Here is a 23,448-nt window from a genome sequence, read left to right as displayed (position 1 = left end):
TAATTGCCTCCATGCCAAGCCCCATTGATGCAGTAATTCATGCAAAAGGAGCCCCGACCAAGTATTGAGTGCATACTATACTGTACATGGACATACTTTTCAGTAAGCCAACATTTTTGTATTAAAAATCCTTTTTTTTTTTTTATTGTTCTTATGTAATCTAATTTTCTGAAATATTGAATTTTGGGTTTTCAATAGCTGTAAGCCATATTCATCAACATTAAAATAAATGCTTGAAATATATCACTGTAATGCATCTATATAAAAATATGAGTTTCACTTTTTGAAATTACTGTAATAAATTAAAGTGGTTAAGTCAACACAATAAAAACATCCCATCCCCTCAGTAACATGTTGTTATGTTCCCTTTGTCTGTGTTTATATGAAAAATATGCTGATCTGTACCTATATCAGAGCGCCTCCCTGCACTCATGTGACTCCGGGAGGCGCTCTGATATAGGTACAGTTCGGCATATTTTTTTTATATAACACAGACAGAGGGGCTCATAACGTTATGTTACAGAGGGGATGGAATGTTTTTATTGTAGTTATAATAGCAGCAGGAGGGGAGGGGACGGCACTGACACAGAGCAGACAGACAGGGAGGGGAGGGAGGAGAGGAAAGAGCAGGGCTGCAGATGACAGAGGCACGTAAACTTACCACGTTGTCAGGGCTCAGCAGCCATGATAAATCGTGGTCAGATTACAGAGGGGGAAGGTATAGTCAGGCAGGATCAGCCAGGTATTTAAGTGATAGAAGGGGCCAAATTACACAGCACGAGCAAAAATTGTAGCTGCTGACTTTTAATAAACACACACTCGCCTGTCCCATGGTCCATCGATGTGGCCAGTGGGAGCCTCAGTTCTCTCCCTCTTCTCCCCATGGCGCCGGCATCTCTAGTGTGGGCACCCGGGGCTGTGACAGCTTGCGGCTTCACAACCTTGTGCACACTGTGCATGCTCGAGTTGCTCTGCACATCCTAAATGGACGGCACTCTTCGGGGACCTGTGACATGTCCCAGAAGATTGCTGGGAGGGAGGTGGAGAGGAGAACTTTCGCCTGAGCAGCTTAGGTGGCCCGAGCAGAAGTGGGAGTGGGTACCTGTCAAAATTAGGTTACATCTTGTTGAGGCAATGGTGGAATTGTTGCAAAGTTGATTTAAATCATTATTTCTTTGCCTATTGTTATCACATTGTTTTCTACCCTTGGCTGATCACCTGAAAGGTATCAGCTGTGACAAACAAGATTCAACCTAAGCTCTCACCCCATATGGTGGTTGTTTTCGCCTTGGCGCAAAAGCGCCAGCATGTTAGTCTCTGCCTTGATAGCGTTTCTATGGCATAGACCCATTCGTACGTGGGAATCCTCGCCGTTAAGTACAGTCGTACACCGCATGGAGGGCGTGTTCAAACGCAATTGGCATGCACGTGGACGCCACCTACCACGCCGCACATGCGCTATACAGCATAAATGGGCACATTCTGGAAGGAACTGTTTCCAACACACTAGCCTCTGTCAGAGGCTGAAGAGGAGACAGAGCAACAGCAGCTGGGTTGGGTGAGTCACTGTGGGTGTATGTTACTGGCACAAACGGGTCCTGTATCTTGGGATAATCAGTGCTGTGTGCATTAGGCTGTATACGCTTGGCACTAGCCTTGAGTACACTTAAGATAGTGCCTCGAGTTTGTCTTGCTTTAAAGCAATGTCTTCCCGAAAAAGGGCCGGGGGGGGGGCACAGTTAGAAGAGGCCACTGTGATGCCACTGTCAGGCCTTGAAGGTCCTAGCCATGCTCCCACTGTGTCTACTCCTGAAGAGCCAGAGGCAACTAGCCAATCCGAGCTATTACGGTTGTCAGGCATAGTAGCTACTCCAAGTACTTCTGCTGCAACCTACGTCACTAAGGACGATTTGGCATCGGCATTAGCCAGCCTTGAGGGTAGGATTGCTGGCATCATTGCAGCATCTCAAGGGAGGAAGTGTGATAGATCCCCCTCACCTGAGCCACCCCCTGAGTCAATTCAGGATTGGGCAGAGGATGTGGAAGAAGTAGCTGATGGTGACCCTATGAAAGGTCAAGCTGAGGTTTCCACTTCTGGGGAGTCAGGGTTAGAGGAGCCTCTATCTATCTCTCAAACCCAGAGATTGTTTATTCAGTCTCTTACTGAAATGGTCTGGTCTGGATACAAATTTCCTCCCTTGGAGACAGCTGAAGTCTTTTTCCTCTCTAGGCTCATTGCGCCCTACTCATAGTCCCCGGACATTTCCCATACATCCGCTCTTGGGGCAAGAAATGTATAAAGATTGGGACCATCCTGATAGAATTTTTGTTCCTCCTAAAAAAGATCCATCAGATAAAATGTTGGAATCCTTATTGAAAGCCTTCTTTGCGGTTTCAGGATCTGGGATACAACCAACAGTAGCGGCCATAGGAGTTTGTCAGTCTTTAAAAGACAGTATGAAGCAGTTGTCAGACAGTTCCTTCTCAAGAAGAGTCTGTGGAAGATCTGTTAGATCTACCTCGTACTTTGTTTTTGCAGTGGATGCTCTTACGGACTCCATAAGGCAAATGTCACGGTTTGCTCTGATAACAGTGCATATGCACAGAATCCTTTGGTTAAAGAGTTGGTCTGTGGAACTACTATGTAAAAAGTTACTGACTAGCTTCCCTTTTCAGCGGGAATGCCTTTTTGGTGATCATCTGGATAAGTATATCCAAAAGATCTCGGAGAGGAAGAGTACGTTGCTACCTGTGAAAAGGAAAAGCAAGCGTCATCCTTTTAAAATCCCCAGCACTCCTACTACCAGTGCTTCTAATTCCAGACAGTGGCGACCTCAACCATCTGGATCCGCAACCAAGCTTTCAGGGCAGGATCAGAAAAAGCCCTGGGCCCAGCAATCAGCCAAGTCTTCCGCTAAGCCTACTCTGTGAAGGCTGCAGCAGTTCTCAAAGGTTTGGGTGTATTTGATCCAAGACAACTGGGTAATCTCCACCATTTTGCAGGGGTACAAACTGGAATTTTGGGTGTTTCCGTATCCCCAGTTTATAAGGTCAGGTATACCAACAGATCCCCTAAAAAGAAGGTCTCTCTTTCTGGCATTAGACCAGCTGAAGGCTCAAAAAGTGTGATCATAGAGGTTCCGTAGGACAAAAAGTTCAGGGGGTTTTTACTCAAACCTCTTAGTAATCCCTAAACCAAACAGAGATGTCAGACCTATTCTGGATCTTAAAGCTTTAAACCAGTTTTTGAACATTTGTACTTTTCGTAAGGAGTCAATTCATTCAGTCATAGCCTCCCTGCAGGGAAAGGAATTTCTATCATCCATAGACATCAAGGATGCATATCTTTACGTGCCTATATTCCAGGCTCATTAAAGGTTCCTACGCTTTGCAATAGAGAACCATCATTTTCCGTTTGTGGCCTTGCCCTTTGGGTTAGCCACAGCTCCAAGAGTTTTCACAAAGATCCTAGCTCCAGTATTGGCTGTTCTAAGGTCCAGAGGGATATCTGTAATAGGCTATCTGGATGATCTGTTACTAATAGATTGATCAACCTCGGCTCTAAGCGGAAATTTCCTCCACACAGTACAGTTCCTAGACCGTCTGGTTTGCATACTGAACTTGGTAAAGTCAGCATTACAACCAGTCAAGTGTCTGGAATATCTGGGTCTTTTTATGGACACAGTACAGGCAAAGATATTCTTGCCAGCAAGAAAGGTCACAGACCTGAAGGATCTTGTTCGGTCCGTAGTAAGGCCTCAATATCCTTCTATATGTCTTTGCATGAAGTTATTGGGGAAGATGGTGTCCACATTTGAGGCAATGCCCTATGCTCGATTCCATGCCAGACCCTTACAGAACAACATTCTGTCTACCTGGATGGGAAAAGTTCAGTCTCTGGACTGGTCCATTTCTCTGGTACCAAGAGTACATCAGAGTATAAATTAGTGGTTATTAACCAGAAATCTGGAGAAGGGGAAATCCTTTCTTCCAGTGACCTGAAAATTGGGGACTACAGATGCCAGTCGTTCCAGTTGAGGAGCAGTTCTGGAGGAAGCCACTTTCCAGGGGAAATGGTCTTAGGTAGAGAAAGGACTCCCCATCAACATTTTGGAAATCTGAGCATTCAGTCGGGCTTTGAAATTCTGGATGTCCAGGTTTTGGGATCACCCTGTCGGGGTACAATCCGACAATGCCACGGCTGTGGCTTATATCAACCATCAAGGAGGCACAAAGAGTCGATCAGCCCAGAAAGAGGTGGATTTCATGCTATCTTGGGCAGAGACGTCTGCGCCACGCCTGACAGCAGTTTTTATTCCGGAAATAGAGAACTGGTGGGCCGACTATTTGAATAGTTAACAGATTTTTCCGGGGGAATGGTCGTTACATCCCGAGATTTTTCAATCTATGTGCCTACGCTGGTGGGTCCCAGACATAGATCTGTTGGCATCCAGGTTCAACAACAAGTTGAAGAGATTTGTGTCCTGGACCAGGGATCCACTCGCAGTCAGAGTGGATGCTTTGGTGACTCCTTGGGAGGAGTATTCCCTGATTTATATCTTTCCTTCGGTGCAGCTGATACCGCGTCTGATGTGCAGGATCCAGCTAGAGGGGAAACCAGTAATTCTGGTAGCTCTGGCATGGCAGAGGAGGGTTTGGTTTGCACAAATCGAGGTTGGCAGTGACAAGGTCTTTTGCTCTTCCACTGCGTCTGGACCTACTCTCTCAAGGTCCGACATTCCACCCTGTTGTACAGTCTATAAATTTGACGGCTTGGCTATTGAAGCCTTAATCTTGAAGGAGCAGGGTGTATCTGGCCCTGCAGTTCATACACTGATAAACGCTAGGCTGGTGTGAAGCCAGGAAATGGGATCCCCGCAAATGTATCATTGGGAGAATTCTAGCTTTCCTTCAAGCAGGGGTAGATATGAAGTTAGCCTTGAGCACTACCAAAGGACAAATTTTAGCCTTATCGGTTTTCTTCTAGGAACCGATTGCTTCCCATTCGTTGGTTCAGACCTTTATCCAGGGAATGTTACGTTTGCTTCCGTCGGCGAAGCCACCATTGTGTCCTTGGGACTTAAATTTGATGTTGGCAGTTTTACAAAAACAGCCTTTTGAGTCTCTGGGGCAGGTTCCCCTGTCTTTTGACCAGAAAACTGGTATTTTTGATTGCGATAACTTTGGCTAGAAGGGTATTGGAACTAGCCGCTCTTTCTTGTAAAGAGCCATTCTTGATTTTCTATCAAGATAGGGTGATTCTACGTCCACACCCAGGTTTTTTTGCCCAAGGTGGTGTCAGCCTTTCATTTGAATAAGGACATTATACTACCTTCCTTTTTTCCAGATCCTCACTCAGAGGAGGAAAAGTTATTGCATTCTCTTGATGTAATGTGTGCACTTAAGTTTTACTTAGAGAACTCAGCTCATATTTGCAAGACCGAGAGCTTGTTTGTGCTGCCAGAAGGGCCCAAGAAGGGGTTGGCAGCATCTAAGTCTACAATTTTTTATTTTTTGCATTCGCCAGGTTTTTACCCAGGCATATGGTTTTAGTAGGGAAGGTTCCACCTTTTCCTGTAAAGGCACAGGAAGGCCGTGACCTGGTCGTCGTTCCCTCGTTTCTATCGAGTGGATGTTGGGACCCAGGAGGAATCCGCATTTGGCCTCAGTGTTCTGCGGGCAGCGGTGTAATCCTTTTTGTGGTCATATGGCGGTATTTTTTGTGTCCCTCTCCCCTCAGATGCATTGCTTTGGGGCATCCCATATGTTATGATTTATAGCTCTGTGTCCAGTGATGTACGAAAAGAAAAATGGATTTCTTAATACAGACTTACCTGTAAAATCCATTTCTTGAAGTACTTCACGGAACACAGAAGTCCCTCCCCTCTTCTATGGGGTCCTTATTGCTTGCTACAAAACTGAGGTACTTCCTGTGTGGGAGGGGTTATATAGGGGGGCATCCTTTCTGATTGGTTTCCGGTGTCCTTCACCTAAAGGTGGCTATATAACCCATATTGTATGATTTTATGGTTCTGTGTCCCGTGATGTCCTTCAAGAAATGGATTTTACAGGTAAGTCTGTATTAAAAAAATCTATTTATTCTGAAGAAATTGCTGTTTGTGAATTACAAAGATTATAACCCAAATCATAAATAAATGTGATACACTCTGTGACAATAACTATGTCCACCACTGTGGATAGTGCTCTATGTGATTAAACCTGATGCAAAAATTTTGAAGTAAAATCAATCCTCAATATAAAACTGTAAAAGCGAGCCTATACACAAAAGATCTTCAGTGGATGACTCTGAAAAGACTGTGCATAAATAAAGTACTCAAAAAAATAAATAGTGTGTCAATCCCAAGGAAATATATAATGCAATCACAAAATCAATGCAATCGATGAAAAAGGGCGATGATCAATATAATCGTTGATGACTGATATGTGATGAAAAAATTCCTAAAAATATTTCATAAAACAATTCATATAAAAAGTTGTGTATAAAAATATAAGTATCTGAGAAAATCCCACAGTGTCCAATATACAATCAAAGATGAATGAAATAAATCTTCAAAGGATCAACCAATCGTAAAATATAACATCAATAATCTGGATATCGATCCAATCTCCAACAAACAGGTGTGTAGTGGCCGCTTACCTCCCACACACACTATCTGCACATGTGTGTAATCCAAACAAGCCGATTGCTTTCCTTTTGAAATGGGCTTCCGACCTCTCTCCTCTCTTGCGGGCATGTAATCACCGATGTTCACAGTACATCGATCTTCAGCTGCACAATATGCTCACTCCAAGCCGTTCCGCCTCATAGGATATAAAATGAGACGCTCATGGTGCAGTAACTTCAAAACCAGTTTAATTACAATAAAAGATACTTACAATCAAATAGCAACAAACGAGCAAAAGCAATACACTGTAGAACCTCCGGCTATGGCCGTAAACACGGAGGTGACGTCACCCGCCACCTACAAGGGGCGTTATCAAAGACTTGTCTTCGATAACGCCCCTTGTAGGTGGGCGAAACGCGGCAATGCTATTCCGGCAAACGGCTACCACACAACGTCACTTCCTGGATTCAGTGGAACGCACGCCAGCTGCGTTCCCGGAAGGAGCTGTGATCGCTGTCTATGTGGATGTTTTATCTTCTATATGCCTAATTATCTTTTATTCCCTGTGAGTATTTTTAACCCTATAATAAATTTGTTTGCGGGCTTCACTATGTCGGCTTACTGTTTTTTTGAGTGACACCGGAGAGAGATTCATTGTGTTTCCTGTTTGGAGATCCACTGGTCCATTCAATTCTAAGGCTAATTTGACCCATTGGCTCTGGTGAACGGATTCCCTTAGGGGACTCTAGGTACCTTCCGCTGTGTGGAGCACCCTAGCACTTTTGGCATCAGCACCTTATTGAGCACGATTGCACCTGGCAAAGGGATCGATTATTTCTTTTGGGCAATTTATTGAATTTTCACATTGCGGACATTGATTATTGCTACCATTTGCACCTATATTGAGCACTTTGTTTTTATTGCCCAATACTATTGCATTCAACCAGTTTTTGATTCAGCACAATGGCACTTCATGCACTTATCTATGATAAAGTTTGTATTCAGCATCATTGCACTTTATGGTTATTTTTGTATATGAATTTGTCATTTACATCTATCTATTTATATCCTATTTTTTTGTCATTTATATTATTGCAAGTGCTGCTTCTTGGCACATTTAAATTGCTGTTTGTGTTCATGTGCTGAGTGGCTTTGTATGGGAGTTTTTATAATTATCAATCAGCTTCTGCACCTGCAGGGCTCTGAGGAAATTGGCAAGGTCTGCATCCCTTTTTAGATGCGATTTCCTATCAGGAGTATCTCACCAAAAATTATATTTTTGTTGCAGGGGATGCTCAAAATCTGATTTGTATCTTAGTGCAGACTTCTGGAAAAATCAGTGAGCCAATCACACAAGCAGGAAATTACATTTATTGGGGGGCGTTCTGTACACAAAGCTTCCAGATAGCCATATTGCAATGAATTTTACAGAATATTACAGCGCTGCAGATTGAAAAGGAGAAGTGATTATTAATAACATTATATCATTTACAATATGACTTGTGTCGCAATTGTACATGCCACATTATTTTTTTTATTTGACAATTTTTTTCCCCATGAAAGTGGAGTTACCTTTTAAGGTTTTCATCTCTCTTTGCAATAGGAATGATTAGATTGTGAATTTTATTTTTTTTCCTTCTCTCAATTAAGATCTTCATAGGAAAGAAGAGTCTCCACCAGATGTAATGATTCCAAGCAGTTGGGAGAATCATAAATGTGAAAACAAACTTGTAAGTTTTTTTTTAACAAGTTATGCTTTTGTTTTAGATGGAAAGCATTATCAAAGGGCTAGTGCATTAAAAAATATTTGTAGGGATCTAATTTTACTGGCTTCTTGTATATGTTGAAGACTTCTGTGGCACGAATTTCTTGTTTAACCACTTAACGACTCGGTGGACTTTCAGTGGTTATATAATTTTTTAGAGCTGGCAGTTGGCTCTCTTGTACTAGCAATCAGAGTGGCTAACTAGCTGCTCAGTTGCTATTGCAAGCAGCGGGAGAGATGTCCCTCCCCCTCCTGCCGCCTTCCGCAGCTTGCTCGGGCTCTACCGCCCCTAACTAATTTTTTGATTTCCCTAACAAAATACTGATGTTTACGTGTAAACAAGTGTTAAAAAAAAAAAGCCTGGAGCTGAAGTAGTTAAAGTGGTATTAAACCCAAAAACAAAAATTTGATGTGCTGCAGCTTACCAATCACTAGATGTGGTGGCTGCATTACCTTTCTTTTTAAGCTTTCTTTATCCAGCCATTCACACACTTTCCTGTCTTAGGGTGTCTGCACTTGATGTTCGGAAGATTTTACCCCCTTCAAGACCAGGCCATTTTTTGCGATACAGCATTGCGTTACTTTGACCATTGACACTGTACCCCAAAAAAATGTTGTCCTTTTTTTTCCCCCAAATACCTTCCTTTTGGAGGTATTTGATCACCTCTGCTCCTTTTTTTTATTTTTTTGTGCTATAAACAAAAAAAATAAAAAATTGTGAAAAAAAAAAAAATGTTTTTTTTTTTACTTTCAGCTATAAAACATTCCCAATAACAAATTGTCAAAAATGAAAAATGTCTTCATCTATTTAAGCCAATATGTATTCTGCTATATATATTTTTGGTAAAAAAAAATCCTAATAAGAATATATTGATTGGTTTGCGCAAAAGTTAGTGTCCACAAACATTAGAATATTTTTTTCTTACGTCCTCCGACAGTCGCCGCCCTCTTCATATTCGTCACAATGGGGTATTAGACTTTGCTCCGAAGGAGTAGCTAGGCAACAGAATATGTCAATATAAAAGTTTTAACATATCCCACCCCCAGGGGGTGGTCCCCTCAGTCAATACCCTCCCACTTCCTGTATCCATACTCCAGTTTCAATGGACGATAAATTATCCAAAATTGACACTGTGTCCGACGGTTCGTCTTCCCTATTTGGGAATGATCCTGGACTCGGTCCATGCGAAGGTCTTCCTACCGGACGACAAAATCAAGGTTCTTCAGGGAGAAGTCCAGTCCCTCAGGGACGTTCCGTGCTCATCCCTGCGGAAGTGCATGCGGTGTCTGGGTCTGATGGTCTCGGCTTTCGAGGCAATTCCCTTTGCCCAGTTTCACACGAGGGGTCTCCAAGCGGAGATTCTGTCCAAGTGGGACGGGCGTCCGCAGTCTCTGGATGTCCAGATTTCGTTGAGCTGTCGCACCAGAAGGGATCTTCTGTGGTGGCTCCAGTCCCCGGCGGTGTCGGGGGGGGAAGTCGTTTCGTCCTCTTTCATGGACGGTGATCACCACGGATGCCAGCCTGTCGGGCTGGGGTGGTGTTCTGGGCGTTCTGTCCGCCCAGGGGACTTGGTCGGAGGAGGAATCCTCCCTTCCGATCAACATTCTGGAGTTGCGTGCGATAAATCTCTGCCTTCACCGTTGGACGGACAGGCTGCGCGGCTGTCCGGTTCGGGTGCAGACGGACAATGCCACGGCGGTGGCTTACGTCAATCACCAAGGGGGCACCAGGAGTGCCCGAGCGGCTCGGGAAGTGGCCGACATTCTTTCTTGGGCCGAGACTCATGTCCCGGCGATATCGGCGGTACACATTCCGGGGGTGGAGAACTGGCAGGCGGATTATCTGAGTCGCCAGGCCCTGGATCAGGGGGAATGGTCTCTCCACCCGGCTGTCTTCCAGATGTTGTGCGCGAAGTGGGGTCTTCCGGAAGTGGACCTGTTCGCGTCTCGTCTGAACAACAAGGTAAAAAGGTTCGTGGCAAGGACGCGCGATCCTCGGGCAGACGCGTCCGACGCGTTGGTGGCCCCATGGCACCAGTATCGGCTGCTGTATGCATTCCCGCCGATTCAATTGCTGCCCAGGTTCCTTCGTAGGTTGAAATCGGACCAACACACGGTGATTCTTGTGGCACCGGACTGGCCTCGCCAGTCTTGGTACGCGGATCTCGTGAACCTGGCGGTTGACGCTCCTTGGCGTCTGCCTCTTCGGGAAGATCTCTTATCTCAAGGGCCGATATTCCATCCTGCTTTACAGTCGCTGGCTTTGACGGCCTGGCTGTTGAAACCGAGGTCCTGAAAGATAGGGGTCTCTCTCCGGAGGTCATTCACACTTTGATTAACGCGAGGAAGTCTTCCTCGGGGAAGGTCTATCACCGTACTTGGAAGGCCTATTTTGCCTGGTGTGAGTCCAGGGGGTTTTCACCTCGCACATACTCTGTGTCTAGGGTGTTGTCCTTCCTTCAGACGGGTGTCGACCAGCGTATGGCGTCGGCTACGGTCAAGGGTCAGGTGTCTGCGCTGGCCGTTCGCTTTCAATGTCCTGTAGCGTCTAACTCTTTGGTTAGTACCTTTGTTCAAGGGGTACGACATCTGGTCCCTCCTAGGAGGGCACCCTTGCCTCCTTGGGACTTGAACCTTGTGCTGTCCGTGTTACAACACGCTCCTTTTGAACAGATCAGGAAGATCTCGTTGTCCATGTTGTCCAAAAAAGTCGCTTTTTGGGTGGCGATAACTTCGGCTCGTAGGGTTTCGGAGCTGGCGGCTTTGTCCTGCAAGTCTCCGTACTTGGTCCTTCATCTGGATAAGGTGGTCTTGCGACCCAACCCTTCTTTTCTTCCGAAGAGAGTTTCGGATTTTCATATCAATGAGGACATTGTCCTGCCTTCGCTCTGCGCGAAGCCCAAACATCCGAAGGAGGTGGAGCTGCATTCCTTGGATGTTGTTCGGGCGATTAGGGTTTACCTGAAATCGACTGAATCTTTCCGCAAGTCGGATTCCTTGTTTGTCCTTCCTGAGGGACCTCGGAAGGGCTTGGCTGCGTCGGCCTCTACCATTGCCAAATGGATCAGACAGACTGTGGAACAGGCCTATACTTTGAAGGGGAAAGTTCCCCCTGTGCCTGTGAAGGCGCACTCTACAAGATCTCTGAGTACGTCTTGGGCTTGTCGTCATGGGGCTTCTGTGGCCCAGGTGTGTAAGGCGGCGACTTGGTCGTCCGTTCACACCTTCACAAAATTCTACTGAGTGGATGTTCAGGCATCGGCAAATGCTTCCTTTGGCCGCAAGGTTCTTAGTGCGGCAGTTCCTTAGAGCCTCTTGTATGGGCTTCTTGGCTGTTTGGGATACATGTTGTTATCCCTAGGTTATTTGTTTTCCTGGGATTTTTTTGCTTCTGTTGAGCAAGTTTTTTCCGTTGCCCAGATGGTTTCCTTCCTTTGGTAAGGTTCCTTTCTCTGCTGTGGAGACGGCGTTGCCTGGGGCGCGGCTGCGTTTCCCACCCCTCATGTTTGCACTGCTTTGGGACGTCCCCATTGTGACGAATATGAAGAGGGCGGCGACTGTCGGAGGACGTAAGAGAAAACTGAATTTTTGTAAAATCTTACCTGTAAAATTCCTTTCTCTTGAGTCCTCCGACAGTCCCCGCCCCTCTTTTGGGGTTGATTGTACTCTCTACTGCTATTCCACTGAAACTGGAGTATGGATACAGGAAGTGGGAGGGTATTGACTGAGGGGACCACCCCCTGGGGGTGGGATATGTTAAAACTTTTATATTGACATATTCTGTTGCCTAGCTACTCCTTCGGAGCAAAGTCTAATACCCCATTGTGACGAATATGAAGAGGGCGGCGACTGTCGGAGGACTCAGAGAAAGGAATTTTACAGGTAAGATTTTACAAAAATTCAGTTTTTTTTTTTTATACTAGTAGTGACAATCGGCAACTCATAGCAGGACTGCAATATTGTGGTGGACAATCAGACATTTTTGACACTTTTGAGGACTAGTGACACTAATACAGTGATCAGTGCTAAAAAATATGCATTGTCACTGTACTAATGATACTGGCTGGGAAGGGGTTAACAGCGTGATCAAAGAGTTAACTGTGAGCTTAGCTAGTGCTTACTCGCTTGTGGGGGAGGGGCTTTGACTAGGGGAAGGCAAAGATCTGTGTTCATGCTTTACGGAAACACAGTATCAAAACCTTCCCTGCTGACAGAACAACAATCTGCCTTGCTTTAACAGGCAGATTGTCGTTCTGCCTGTGTCCTTTGTAAGTGGACCATGCCGGCGGACGTTGAGTCCGCTATACCAGCCGCTGGCCTCCCGCAGTGTGTAATGACAGGAGGGGCGGGTCGTCGGGGGCGCGTGCACCCCAGATCCAGAAGTGTCAGATCACATACTAAGTTGGTGATCCTGAACAGATCGGCTGCCCTGCCACCGTAAATGTACGGTCCCCAAGCGGTTTAACCTCCTTATCCTTTACAGCCAAGAAAGCTGCTTCCTTTTGATCTGCAACTGCCATGGTGCTGCACATGTGATCAATTATGATACCAGCTATTTGATGGTTTGACAGTTTGGTTGAAGACACAAGCAAATGTGACAGTTGGCAATCCTGGCACTCCAGGAATTTTTTGAAACCATTAAATCGAATGGTTTATTTCTGCTTTATGATTTACAGCTGTTCAGGAGCTCTGGGCTTCAGAAAAATGGAAGCCTCCCGCAAGTAGGAAAAGGAGCAATGCTGGAGGCAATTTACAGCACACACTAACTTTGGTAGCAAAATTATTCATGTGGAATATAGTATATTCCTTGCTAAAGAACATTTTTTTCTTTTTTTACGAAGTTGCTATGGGTAAAGTTCTGCTTTAATCAGTTTGTTTTTTAATTTTAACAAGAAAAAATAATCTTGGTAAAAGGGTAGAAAAATCAAAATAGTCTGCCTCTTTCTTGGGAGAGATTATGTCGATTCCTCTTAAAGGATAAATTCACTTTTTTAAATAAATAAATGCACATTTTTTTTTTATATTTCTAACACATAGCATGTGCATAGCAAAAATGACACCCCAAAATACATTCTGCCACTCCTCCTGAGTATGGCGATACCACATATGTGGGACTTTGTCACAGCATAGCCACATACAGAGGCCCAACATGCAAGGAGCACAGTCAGGTGTTCTAGGAGCATAAATTACTCATATAATATCCAAACGACCTATCAAACTTTTGAAGGCCCTGGAGCACCAGGACAATGGAATTACCCACAAAATTACCCCATTTTGGAAAGCAAACACCCCAACGTATATTCTATGAGGCATAATGAGTCTTTTCAACATGTCATTTTTTTCCACAAGTTTTTGGAAAATGTGGAAAGAAAATGAAAACGCATTTTTTTTTTTTTACACAAAGTTGTGAATTTATAAGATATTTCTAACACATAGCATGTGCATAGCAAAAATGACACCCCAAAATACATTCTGCCACTCCTCCGGAGTATGGCGATACCACATATGTGGGACTTTGTCACAGCATAACCACATACAGAGGCCCAACATGCAAGGAGCACCGTCAGGTGTTCTAGGAGCATAAATTACACATATAATTTCATTACAACCAATCACACTTTTGAAGGCCCTGGAACCCCAAGACAATGCAAACCCCCACAAAATTACCCCATTTCGGAAAGCAAACATATAATCTAGGAGGCATGGCCTGCAGATAGGTTCTCAGGTACTCTGATCGGCTTCAGAAAGGTACTCGGGTACTCTGATGAGCTTCAGAGAGGTACTTGGGTATTCTGATGGGCTAGAGATAGGTACTCGGGTACTCTGGGCTGGAGACAGGTACTCTGGGCTGGAGACAGGTACTCTGGGCTGGAGACGGGCACTCTGGGCTGGAGACAGGTACTCGGGCACTCTGGGCTGGAGACAGGTACTCGGGCACTCTGGGCTGGAGACAGGTACTCGGGCACTCTGATGGGCTGGTGACAGGTACTCGGGCACTCTGATGGGCTGGTGACAGGTACTCGGGTACTCTGATGGGCTGGTGACAGGTACTCGGGTACTCTGATGGGCTGGTGACAGGTACTCGGGTACTCTGATGGGCTGGTGACAGGTACTCGGGTACTCTGATGGACTGGTGACAGGTACTCGGGTACTCTGATGGGCAGGTGACAGGTACTCGGGTACTCTGATGGGCTGGTGAGAGGTACTTGGGTACTCTGATGGGCTGGTGACAGGTACTCTGATGGGCTGGTGACAGGTACTCTGATGGGCTGGTGACAGGTACTCTGATGGGCTGGTGACAGGTACTCTGATGGGCTGGTGACAGGTACTCGGGTACTCTGATGGGCTGGTGAAAGGTACTCGGGTACTCTGATGGGCTGTTGACTGGTACTCAGGTACTCCGATGGCAGGTACTCAAAGTACCCGAGTACCTGTCACCAGAGTACCTGTCACCAGCCCACCCGAGTACCTGTCACCAGAGTACCTGTCACCAGTCCATCCGAGTACCTGTCACCAGCCCATCAGAGTACCCGAGTACCTGTCATCAGAGTACCTGATGGGCTGGTGACAGGTACTCGGGTACTCTGATGGGCTGGTGACAGGTACTTTGATGAGTTAGTGACAGGTACGCTTTATTGGGGGGGGGGGGAGCAATCAGTGTGTTTTGGGGTGCACTGTAATCGGTGACTGTTACCGCAATCTCCTCCTCAGGCAGGATCAGTGTGTGAGGAGGAGAACACGGTGACAGCTAGTTACCGTTTTCTCTGACATTTTGTGACCGGCTGTGATTGGACACAGCCGGTCACGTGACAAAAAGCCAATTTCATTGGCTCTTTACCTAGATCGGGGATGGGCTCTGTCCAAGGGACGAGCCTCGTCCCCGATCACCGCGCTGCACACCCCCGGGGGTGCGCATTACGGAGAGAACGAGCTGCTCGCGTTGGAGCCGCTCATGTGATCGGCTGTGATTGACACGGCCGATCGCGTGGTAAACTGCCAATTTCTATTGGCTGTTTATCTTGATCAGGGATGGGCTCTGTCAGAGGGACGAGCCTCATCCCTGATCGGGGCGCGCAGTAGCAGCTAGAACGGGCGGACATCATTTGACGCCCGCCCGGATCGAGAGAGCCCTCCTGCCGGCGTCATTTTGTTATAGGCCGGTATGGAAGTGGTTAACAAAAAAACTGAATTTTGATTGGAGTGGGAGGGATTATAGTGGCTGATGCTTTTTGTTGCCAGTGTCCAATGCTCTGAAAGCAACACTAACTCCATAGGTCTCAAAATTGCTCTGACCTTATGTTTCTTAATAATTAGGGGGGGAAGCCTTCCTGATCCCCCTAAGGCAATCAGATATTACTTGGATCAACTTATAATTGGTAGTATCCCAATATAATTTAGAAATGCATCCACCTTTATTCTGTGCACTTAGCAATGTATCCAGCATTTTTTTAAATAATTGATTTGGCTAGAACTATGCAACTCATCTGAATGCATGCAAAAAGCAAAGAGCCAGACCACTGCTGGACAGAAGAGTTCAAAACTGAGAGCAAAAAGACTGAAGTTTCTCCTGGGGAAGAAAAACCTTGGCTTGAGCTGTGTCAAGTACTGGACCTAGATACTCCAAGCGAGTATGCATGTATCAGTAGAAGTCAGTTTCAAGTGTGGATTTCCAACCGAATCTCTCCAAGGTCTGTACAGTCAGGGCTCTATTGTGTACCAGAACCTGTGCCAACTGTACCTCAGTAGGAGACCATCTGGCCAATGGGAATAACGTTGGAGTTCAGCAAGTCTAGTACCAGGGCCAGCACCTTGGTAACACCCAAGGTGTAGAAGAAAGGCACACCCACAAACAAAGTGCAGAGAACACACCATAAACTGGGGAAATTACTGAAGTGCCTGAAGATCTGCTTATCTGTGCAGTGACATAGCAAAGGTCAAAACGATGAACCAAAGAGGTGGGTGAAAAATCCTGACTTGTAGCCTGAAACCACCTCCTGCATCCAAGAATCGGGTCTCACTTGGGGGCCCACCTTCTTGCCAAAGATATGTCTGGCAATTTCGTACATTCTCTGCAAAATGTAAAAAATAAAAAAGACTATTGCTGTTGGCATCATTTCATTTCTATCCTGTCCATTGATTACAGGAAGACTGTAACCTTCAGATGGTATTGCCTGCTACAGGAGTATTGTACACTGGGCAAACTGAGGCTAACCCCCGCTACTATAAGCATGATCCCTGTTTTTTTTTTTTTTTTTTTGTATTCTAGGAGCATAGAAAATCTATTCCTTAACTCTGTAAAGAAAAGACTGAACTACTTTACAAGCATTATATCTCTTACGTCCTCTGACAGACTCAGCCTCTTCCAAGTTTCATCACTATTGCACCCTCTGCAGGAGCAGGCTAGGTAGTGAAACATCATTAAAAAGGTTTAACTAGACACACCATAGGGGCTGTCCCTCTAGACATTATCCTCAGACACTTAAGGCCCGTACACACGTACCGATCGTCGGCATACAAACGTCGGTGGACGAAGGATCTGCCGATTGTACGCGTGTTAGTATGGTGCCTCCGACAGATGTCTGCGCACAATCCGCGGACAAAAGTCTTTCGTGCAAACATGAAAATATTTGTATGCCGACACCAGAACGGACGATTGTTCGCCTGTCAGTACACAATTCGGCCGACAGACCGCAGATTTGCAAGACTGGGCATGCTCAGAAAATAGAAAACACAGGGAAAGTTAACCATTACATGACATCACTTCTGCAGTCGGCGGACAAAATTCTTGTGCTGTCCTTGTGCTGTCTTTGCACTTTTCAGCAGACACCGACATCCCGGGGAGAAAAGAGGAACATTTGTAAGCCGACCATCGGTACGTGTGTACGGGGCTTTAGAGCTTACTAAACAGTTTCTTGCTGCCTAGCTCAGGAGTAGGACTTAGGATACCCTGCTGGTACTCCGGTCTCAGTTTTGATTTTTTCTTTGAAAAATGTTTTATTTTATTTTCTCACTCACTAACGCTAGTCAGAGGGATCTTCCTGGAGAACTACAAGCGACAGCCGTGCTGGGATTCGCACTGGAAAATCTAGACCTTATGGTACCCCAGCCTGGCCTACGAGAGTGCGCAGACTGTTGTCCACCCATGCCTCGCCGGGACGCATCAAGCCTGGAATGCCCTGTGTTGCAGCGTCCCCTCTTGGCTGACAGCACCCCCACTCAGAGTGGGAGGCAAGCTTTATCGGAGTGCAGCCCGCGGTCCTTGGTATGGTGAGTGATGCTACCCCCCGTGTCCCTGGGACAGTCCTCTGGGGGGGGGTCAAGGGTCAGGTGCCTCCTTTTCCTGTGAGGGCACATTCTACTAGAGCGGTGAGTGCCTCTTGGACTTTTCGCCTTTTAGGCTTCTGTGGCTCAGGTGTGTAAAGCGGCGACCTCGTCGTCTGTGCACACTTTTACCAAATTCTACAAGATTGACGGGATGGCATGTTCAGATGCTTCCTTTAGCTGCAAAGTTTTGAGCGCTGTGGTTTGTTAAAGAGACATATTTTCTCTTCTTGGGGTTAATTTGTTGTTCTGGGGTTAGCTCCTGTTGGTTGAGCTTTTCTTGCCCTGTTGGCAATGTTTTGTTCTGGCCTTCTTGGCACGTTACCGTTCTGTTGGTTGCCTCTTTTTCCCACCCCTCACACCTGCACTGCTTTGGGACATCCCAATAGTGATGAAACTTGTAAGAGGCTGCGTCTGTATGAGGACGTAAGAGAAATTAGAATTTTTGTAAGAACTTACCGTAAAATTCTTTTCTCTGAGTCCTCTGACAGACGCAGCCTCTTCCAAGTTTCATCACTATTGGGTAACGGCGCCCTCTGCAGGAGCAGGCTAGGTAGTAAAACTTCATTAAAAAGCTTTAACAGTATGTTCACCCTGGCTGATTCGGCATTGAGGCCTGTGTTCACCATTGCCCTGATGTTGCATGACTGAGTGGGCTAAGCTTCTGCGCTGTGACATGGAGAGAGAACAGCTCCCACCTGCCTTTGCTGCGCTGGCAGACCAGCTGGTCTAGGGGCAGCAGTTTATCTGTGCTGCATCTTTTGGATGCGGCTCCCCTAGTGGCTTGTCTCTCTGTGTCAGCCTAACATGCTGGTCTGCGGACCAGACGTCCAAAAAAAAAGCCCTGGCTGTTCTTCCTTTTCAAGGAGAGCGCCTATTTGGAGCTGAGGGTATTTACATCCAAATCAGGTGAAAGGTGTAGGAATTACAACAGTTTGTATGTATGTGTGCCTCCCACTTTTTAAGGGACCAAAAGTAATGGGACACTTGGCTGCTCAGCTGCTCCATGGCCAGGTGTGTGTTATTCCCTCATTATCCCATTTACAAGGAGCAGATAAAAGGTCCAGCGTTCATTTCAAGTGTGCTATTTGCATTTGGAATCTGTTGCTGTCAACTCTCAATATACAATCTAAATAGCTGTCACTATCAGTAACGCAAGCCATCATTAGGCTGAACAAACAACAAACCCACCAGAGAGATAGCAAAAACATTAGGTGTGGCCAAATCAACTGTTTGGAACATCCTTAAAAAGAAAGAACGCACCAGTGAGCTCAACACCAAAAGACCCGGAAGACCACGGAAAACAACTGTGGTGGATGACCGAAGAATCCTTTCCCTGGTGAAGAAAACACCCTTCACCCTTCACAACAGTTGGCCAGATTAGGAACACTCTCCAGGAGGTAGGTGTATGTGTGTCAAAGTCAAAAAAAGAGAAGACCTCACCAGAGTGAATACAGAGGGTTCACCACAAGATGTAAACCATTGGTGAGCCTCAAAGACAGGAAGGCCAACACAGAACACGATTACTTTGTTCGCAGATAACATTATCTTGATGTTGACGTCTCCAGAGTCATCCCTACCTGCAGCCCACACTATCCTTACCTGTTTCAGTAAGATCTCTTACTATAAAGTAAATAATTCCAAATCACTGGTCCTGAATCTAAATGTTAGTCCTGAAACAAAAAAACGTTTGCTAGAAAACTGCCCTTTCTCATGGACAGATGAAAAAATATCTTACTTGGGAATTACCATCACACCTTCCAACCTCTGACCTTATTCGAATTTAAAACCCCTAAAGCAAAAAATCTGTGAAGACCTTAATAATTTCTCAAAAATTGACCTAACATGGGGAACGAGAATGGCGTTAATAAAAATGACCATCCTTCCTCAAATTTTATACCGATTTAGAGCATTACCAGTCCCCATGCCCAAAACACATTTGAATGCCCTTACAAGTATTATTAGGACATTAGGAAAGTATTATTAGGAAAAAAGCCTGCATAGCCTTCGATGTACTCACTGCGCACAAATCCATGGGAGGAGCTGGACTACCAAATTTACAAGCTTATTGGTGGGCCTCCGGGCTAGACCAAATTAAACATTGGAGCACTAGTAGTGAAACCCCATTATGGGCATTAATTGAGGAAGACTTGGTGCCGACTAAAAACCTAACACTCATGCTTCAGTGTGATTTATGGATACCTTGGAACTGGCCAAACATTCCCATCACAGTCAAAGCTTCTCTGCAAGCTTGGAGAGCGATTTCCAAATTAACACCCACAGTAAAACTTTTCCACGCCTGTGATATTCCCATCAAGATATTAGAATCTAAATTGAAAAATCTTAATGTCACTAAGTTAGGTGATCACTGTCTATCACTCATAAAACAACTCTACAGTAATTGTAGGCTTAAAGATAAAGAGGAAATTATCCAGGAATTCTCCCTTCCTCTTGACCTATCACTCACCATCTCTAAGATAATTTTCACTCTAGCTAAGCATCCAATATCAGAAATACTAACTAATTCCCAAACATGGAATTTCATCTCCACTGTACCGCCCCTTACTAAAGGTATATCCCTCTTTTACTCCTGCCTTACATCTGATTCCCTTAAAATTAAATCGCCACATATGCTGAAATGGGAGAAAACGCTTAATAAATCCTTCACCCTAAAGCAATGGCAAATAGCGATCAATTCGATCCACAAACTATCACATTGTACAAATCATTGGGAAATGATGACAAAGATTGTAAATAGGTGGTATTTCACTCCCTATAGGTTATCCAAAATAAATCCCTCCCTTTCACCACTATACTGGAGAGAATGTGGTAGAGTGGGTACCTTACAGCACGTCCTCTGGAAGTGCCCCTCCCTTACAAGCTTTTGGAAAGCAATTTTCAATTGTATGGAAATTAACTCCGCCCAAACCAGAGTTGGCATTATTGAATCTAAATATTGAATTATACCCACTGACGTATAGAAAAATGATAGTACATCTACTTTCGGCTGCCAGAATTTTAATACTACGTAAGTGGAAAACCACCGATACCCCAAACCTTTCTGAGGCAATCACCCTGGTTAATGAGAACTATAAACTAGAAAAAGCTTTTTCTCTTACGTCCTCCGACAGTCGCCGCCCTCTTCATATTCGTCACAATGGGGTATTAGACTTTGCTCCGAAGGAGTAGCTAGGCAACAGAATATGTTAATTTAAAAGTTTTACCACATCCCACCCCCAGGGGGTGGTCCCCTCAGTCAATACCCTCCTACTTCCTGTATCCATACTCCAGTTTCAATGTCTAGCTTGTCAGGAGTAGCTGGATGTCTCTATGCTGGGGCATTTGTCTCAGCCTTTTCTCTATTCTTTTTTGATTTTGTTTGAGTTTTTTCTCTCTGTTTGCTTAGCTGTTCATTTTGTCAGCGTTAGTTCTTCTGATGAAGAGAATTCGTGCGGGCTGGGACTCGGGCTGATCCCCCTGGTCGCAGGTTGTGGGTCAGTGGTTTTCCCGGCCTGCCATCGAGCGTTCAGCCAGGTATTGCTCCTAGCACAGTGAACGACCCATCCCTGTTCGGTGCAGGGATGCTTGGTGAGGTGGCTACCTCACTGGACGCTGTGTGGTTTCTTAACCCCGGTTTCGTGCGTCCTGGTTGCGACTCTCCCTGCCTCATGTGCTGCGGTTTGTTCGCCTGTGCGGGTCCCCCACGCCATTAGCAGGTAAGTGAACTTATGTGGGGACCTGTCTGTCGGGGGGGGTGTCAGTCTGGGACTGTGTAACCTGCCTCTATTCACACTATTGGGCTCCCTGTCATTCTGCCTGCACGCTGTGGGCTGCAGGAGGGGGGGCTGTGTGGCACTGTGTGTCTGCCTGTTACTGTGTGAAGCGCTGTGTGCTGTGGGGCATGCCTGTGGTCATGTTGGGGGCACTGTACAGCGGTCGCTGCGGCGACCTGCCATGTTCATTTTTTACATGGACTATGTGTTACATCGCAGAGCGGGGGAGCGGCGTTTTCGGCGCCAAGCACCGCCATTTTGCCTGCATCGCCCCGGCCGCATGTTTTCAATGCGGGCGGCCATTTTCTTGTAGCCTCTCATAGGCTTTACAAGAGCGCCCTGATTGCATCACTTCCTCTTTCCTGATGTGCACCGATCGCAGCAGCAGCTACTACAGGGGTCCCCTCAGGTTTTGTTTTAACTTTCCTATCTGCCTGTATCCATTGCCTGTTTTCTGTGCTCTCCCTGTGGGGGTCTCATTAGGCTTGTGTGTGTGGCGGTGGGCTGCGCTCGCCGCGCTTGTTAAGGGGGCAGTGACCCTTTCTTGTCAGCATAAGTTTTGTGGGGCAATGGATTCTCAGGAGGGCAAATTTCCTGCCACATTGGTGGGTAGCCAGGGGACTGCTGTTTCTCCCCCAGGGGGGGATTTGGCTGTGATTGTGGCTAATCTTGCTGCCCAGGTGCAAATATTGGTGGCTGCTCAATCCACAAAAAGGTCCAGAGTTTCAATTTCCTCTGGTTCAGAGGGTGATGGTGCGGGGGCTGATATGGCCGGGGTCTCCTTGTCGGGGTCCCGTTCCTCCCTGGATCTTGTGGGGTCCGAGGTGGAGGCTGAGGTTGAAGGGGTGGATAATTCTCCCCCTGGCTCGTCTGAGGAGCTTGCGCTCATGGATGACTTGGTTGCTTCCATCAAACAAACGCTGCGCTTGCAAGATGAACCGTGTCCGCCGGCTGCTTTGGCAGCTTATGGGACAAAGAGAAGGCGCAAAACGTCGCAGGTTTTTCCCTGCACTGATGATTTTCAGAGCGCCGTTAAGGAACAATGGCGTAATATTCGCAAACCTTTTGCGGTACCCAGTAGGTTTAAACTGCGTTATCCTTTCACGCCCGCTACTGACGAGCGTTGGTGTTTACCACCTCCTGTGGATCACGCGATCGCGGTTCTGAATAAGTCCACTGCGATTCCTGCTGAGGATACCCCGGTATTCCGGGATGCCACGGACAAGAGGCTGGAGTCTCTTGCCCGTCATACCTATTCTATTATGGGTTCTATGCTAAAAGCTCTGTTTGCTTCCCTTATGGCGGCCCAGTCGGTCGCGAGTTGGACGCAGGTGCTTAGACGCGTTTTGGTGGCTGACTCAGCCCCGCAGGCGACATTGGACATGGTGGATCAAACCCATCAGGGTGTCATTTATTTGTGCGATGCGGACTTGGATATGGTCCCGTTGGCCGCACGTGTACACGGTGTAGCGGTGTTGTCTCGCCGTTTGGTTTGGTTGAAGTGTTGGTCGGTGGACCAATCTTCTCGCAAGACTTTAGCCAATCTTCCTTATGACGGTTCTCGCCTTTTTGGCGACTCCTTGGATACACTGATAAAGGGGATCACGGGTGGTAAGAGCACGCTCTTGCCCCAATCCTAGAAGGCTAAGTCGGCTCCTGGTAAGAAGCATGCTTCCTTTCGGCCCTCTCAGGGGTCCTTTCGTGCCTTTCGGCCGCACTTTAAGGGCAAACCGTTCAAAGGTCAGGGCTCTCAAAAGAAGCCGTGGACAGGTAAGCAGAAGTCCGGCCAATCCGGATCCGCTGCCCACAACAGTGCGGCCTGAAGGGGCGCCCTCACCCGGTTCTGGGGTGGGGGGACGCTTGCTCGGTTTTCTACAACCTTGGCTGGCCCGTGTTCGGGACAGGTGGGTTCAGGAAATCGTTCGATCTGGTTACAAGATCGAGTCTCGGCCGGAGAGCAGAT

At 46.3% G+C, this 23,448-nt stretch overlaps 1 protein-coding gene across 1 annotated transcript in view; it reads left to right on the top strand.

Moving 5' to 3' along the window:
* Window positions 1-684: 684 nt before the first annotated feature.
* TOPAZ1 (testis and ovary specific TOPAZ 1) overlaps window positions 685-23,448 on the top strand; it is a gene marked incomplete at its 5' end in the record, with an annotated part of 460,121 nt that continues 437,357 nt past the window's right edge. The window contains 2 exons of the mRNA XM_082257639.1: window positions 685-718; window positions 8,277-8,356. Of these exons, the coding sequence (XP_082113765.1) occupies window positions 685-718; window positions 8,277-8,356 (114 nt within the window). The remainder of the gene's footprint in view (window positions 719-8,276; window positions 8,357-23,448) is intronic.

Source organism: Pelophylax lessonae, assembly GCF_965119305.1.
Source record: "Pelophylax lessonae genome assembly, chromosome: 5".
Taxonomy (NCBI): Eukaryota; Metazoa; Chordata; class Amphibia; order Anura; family Ranidae; genus Pelophylax; species Pelophylax lessonae.
Note: the sequence above shows the minus strand (reverse complement) of the source record. Positions and strands in the feature narration are given on the sequence as shown.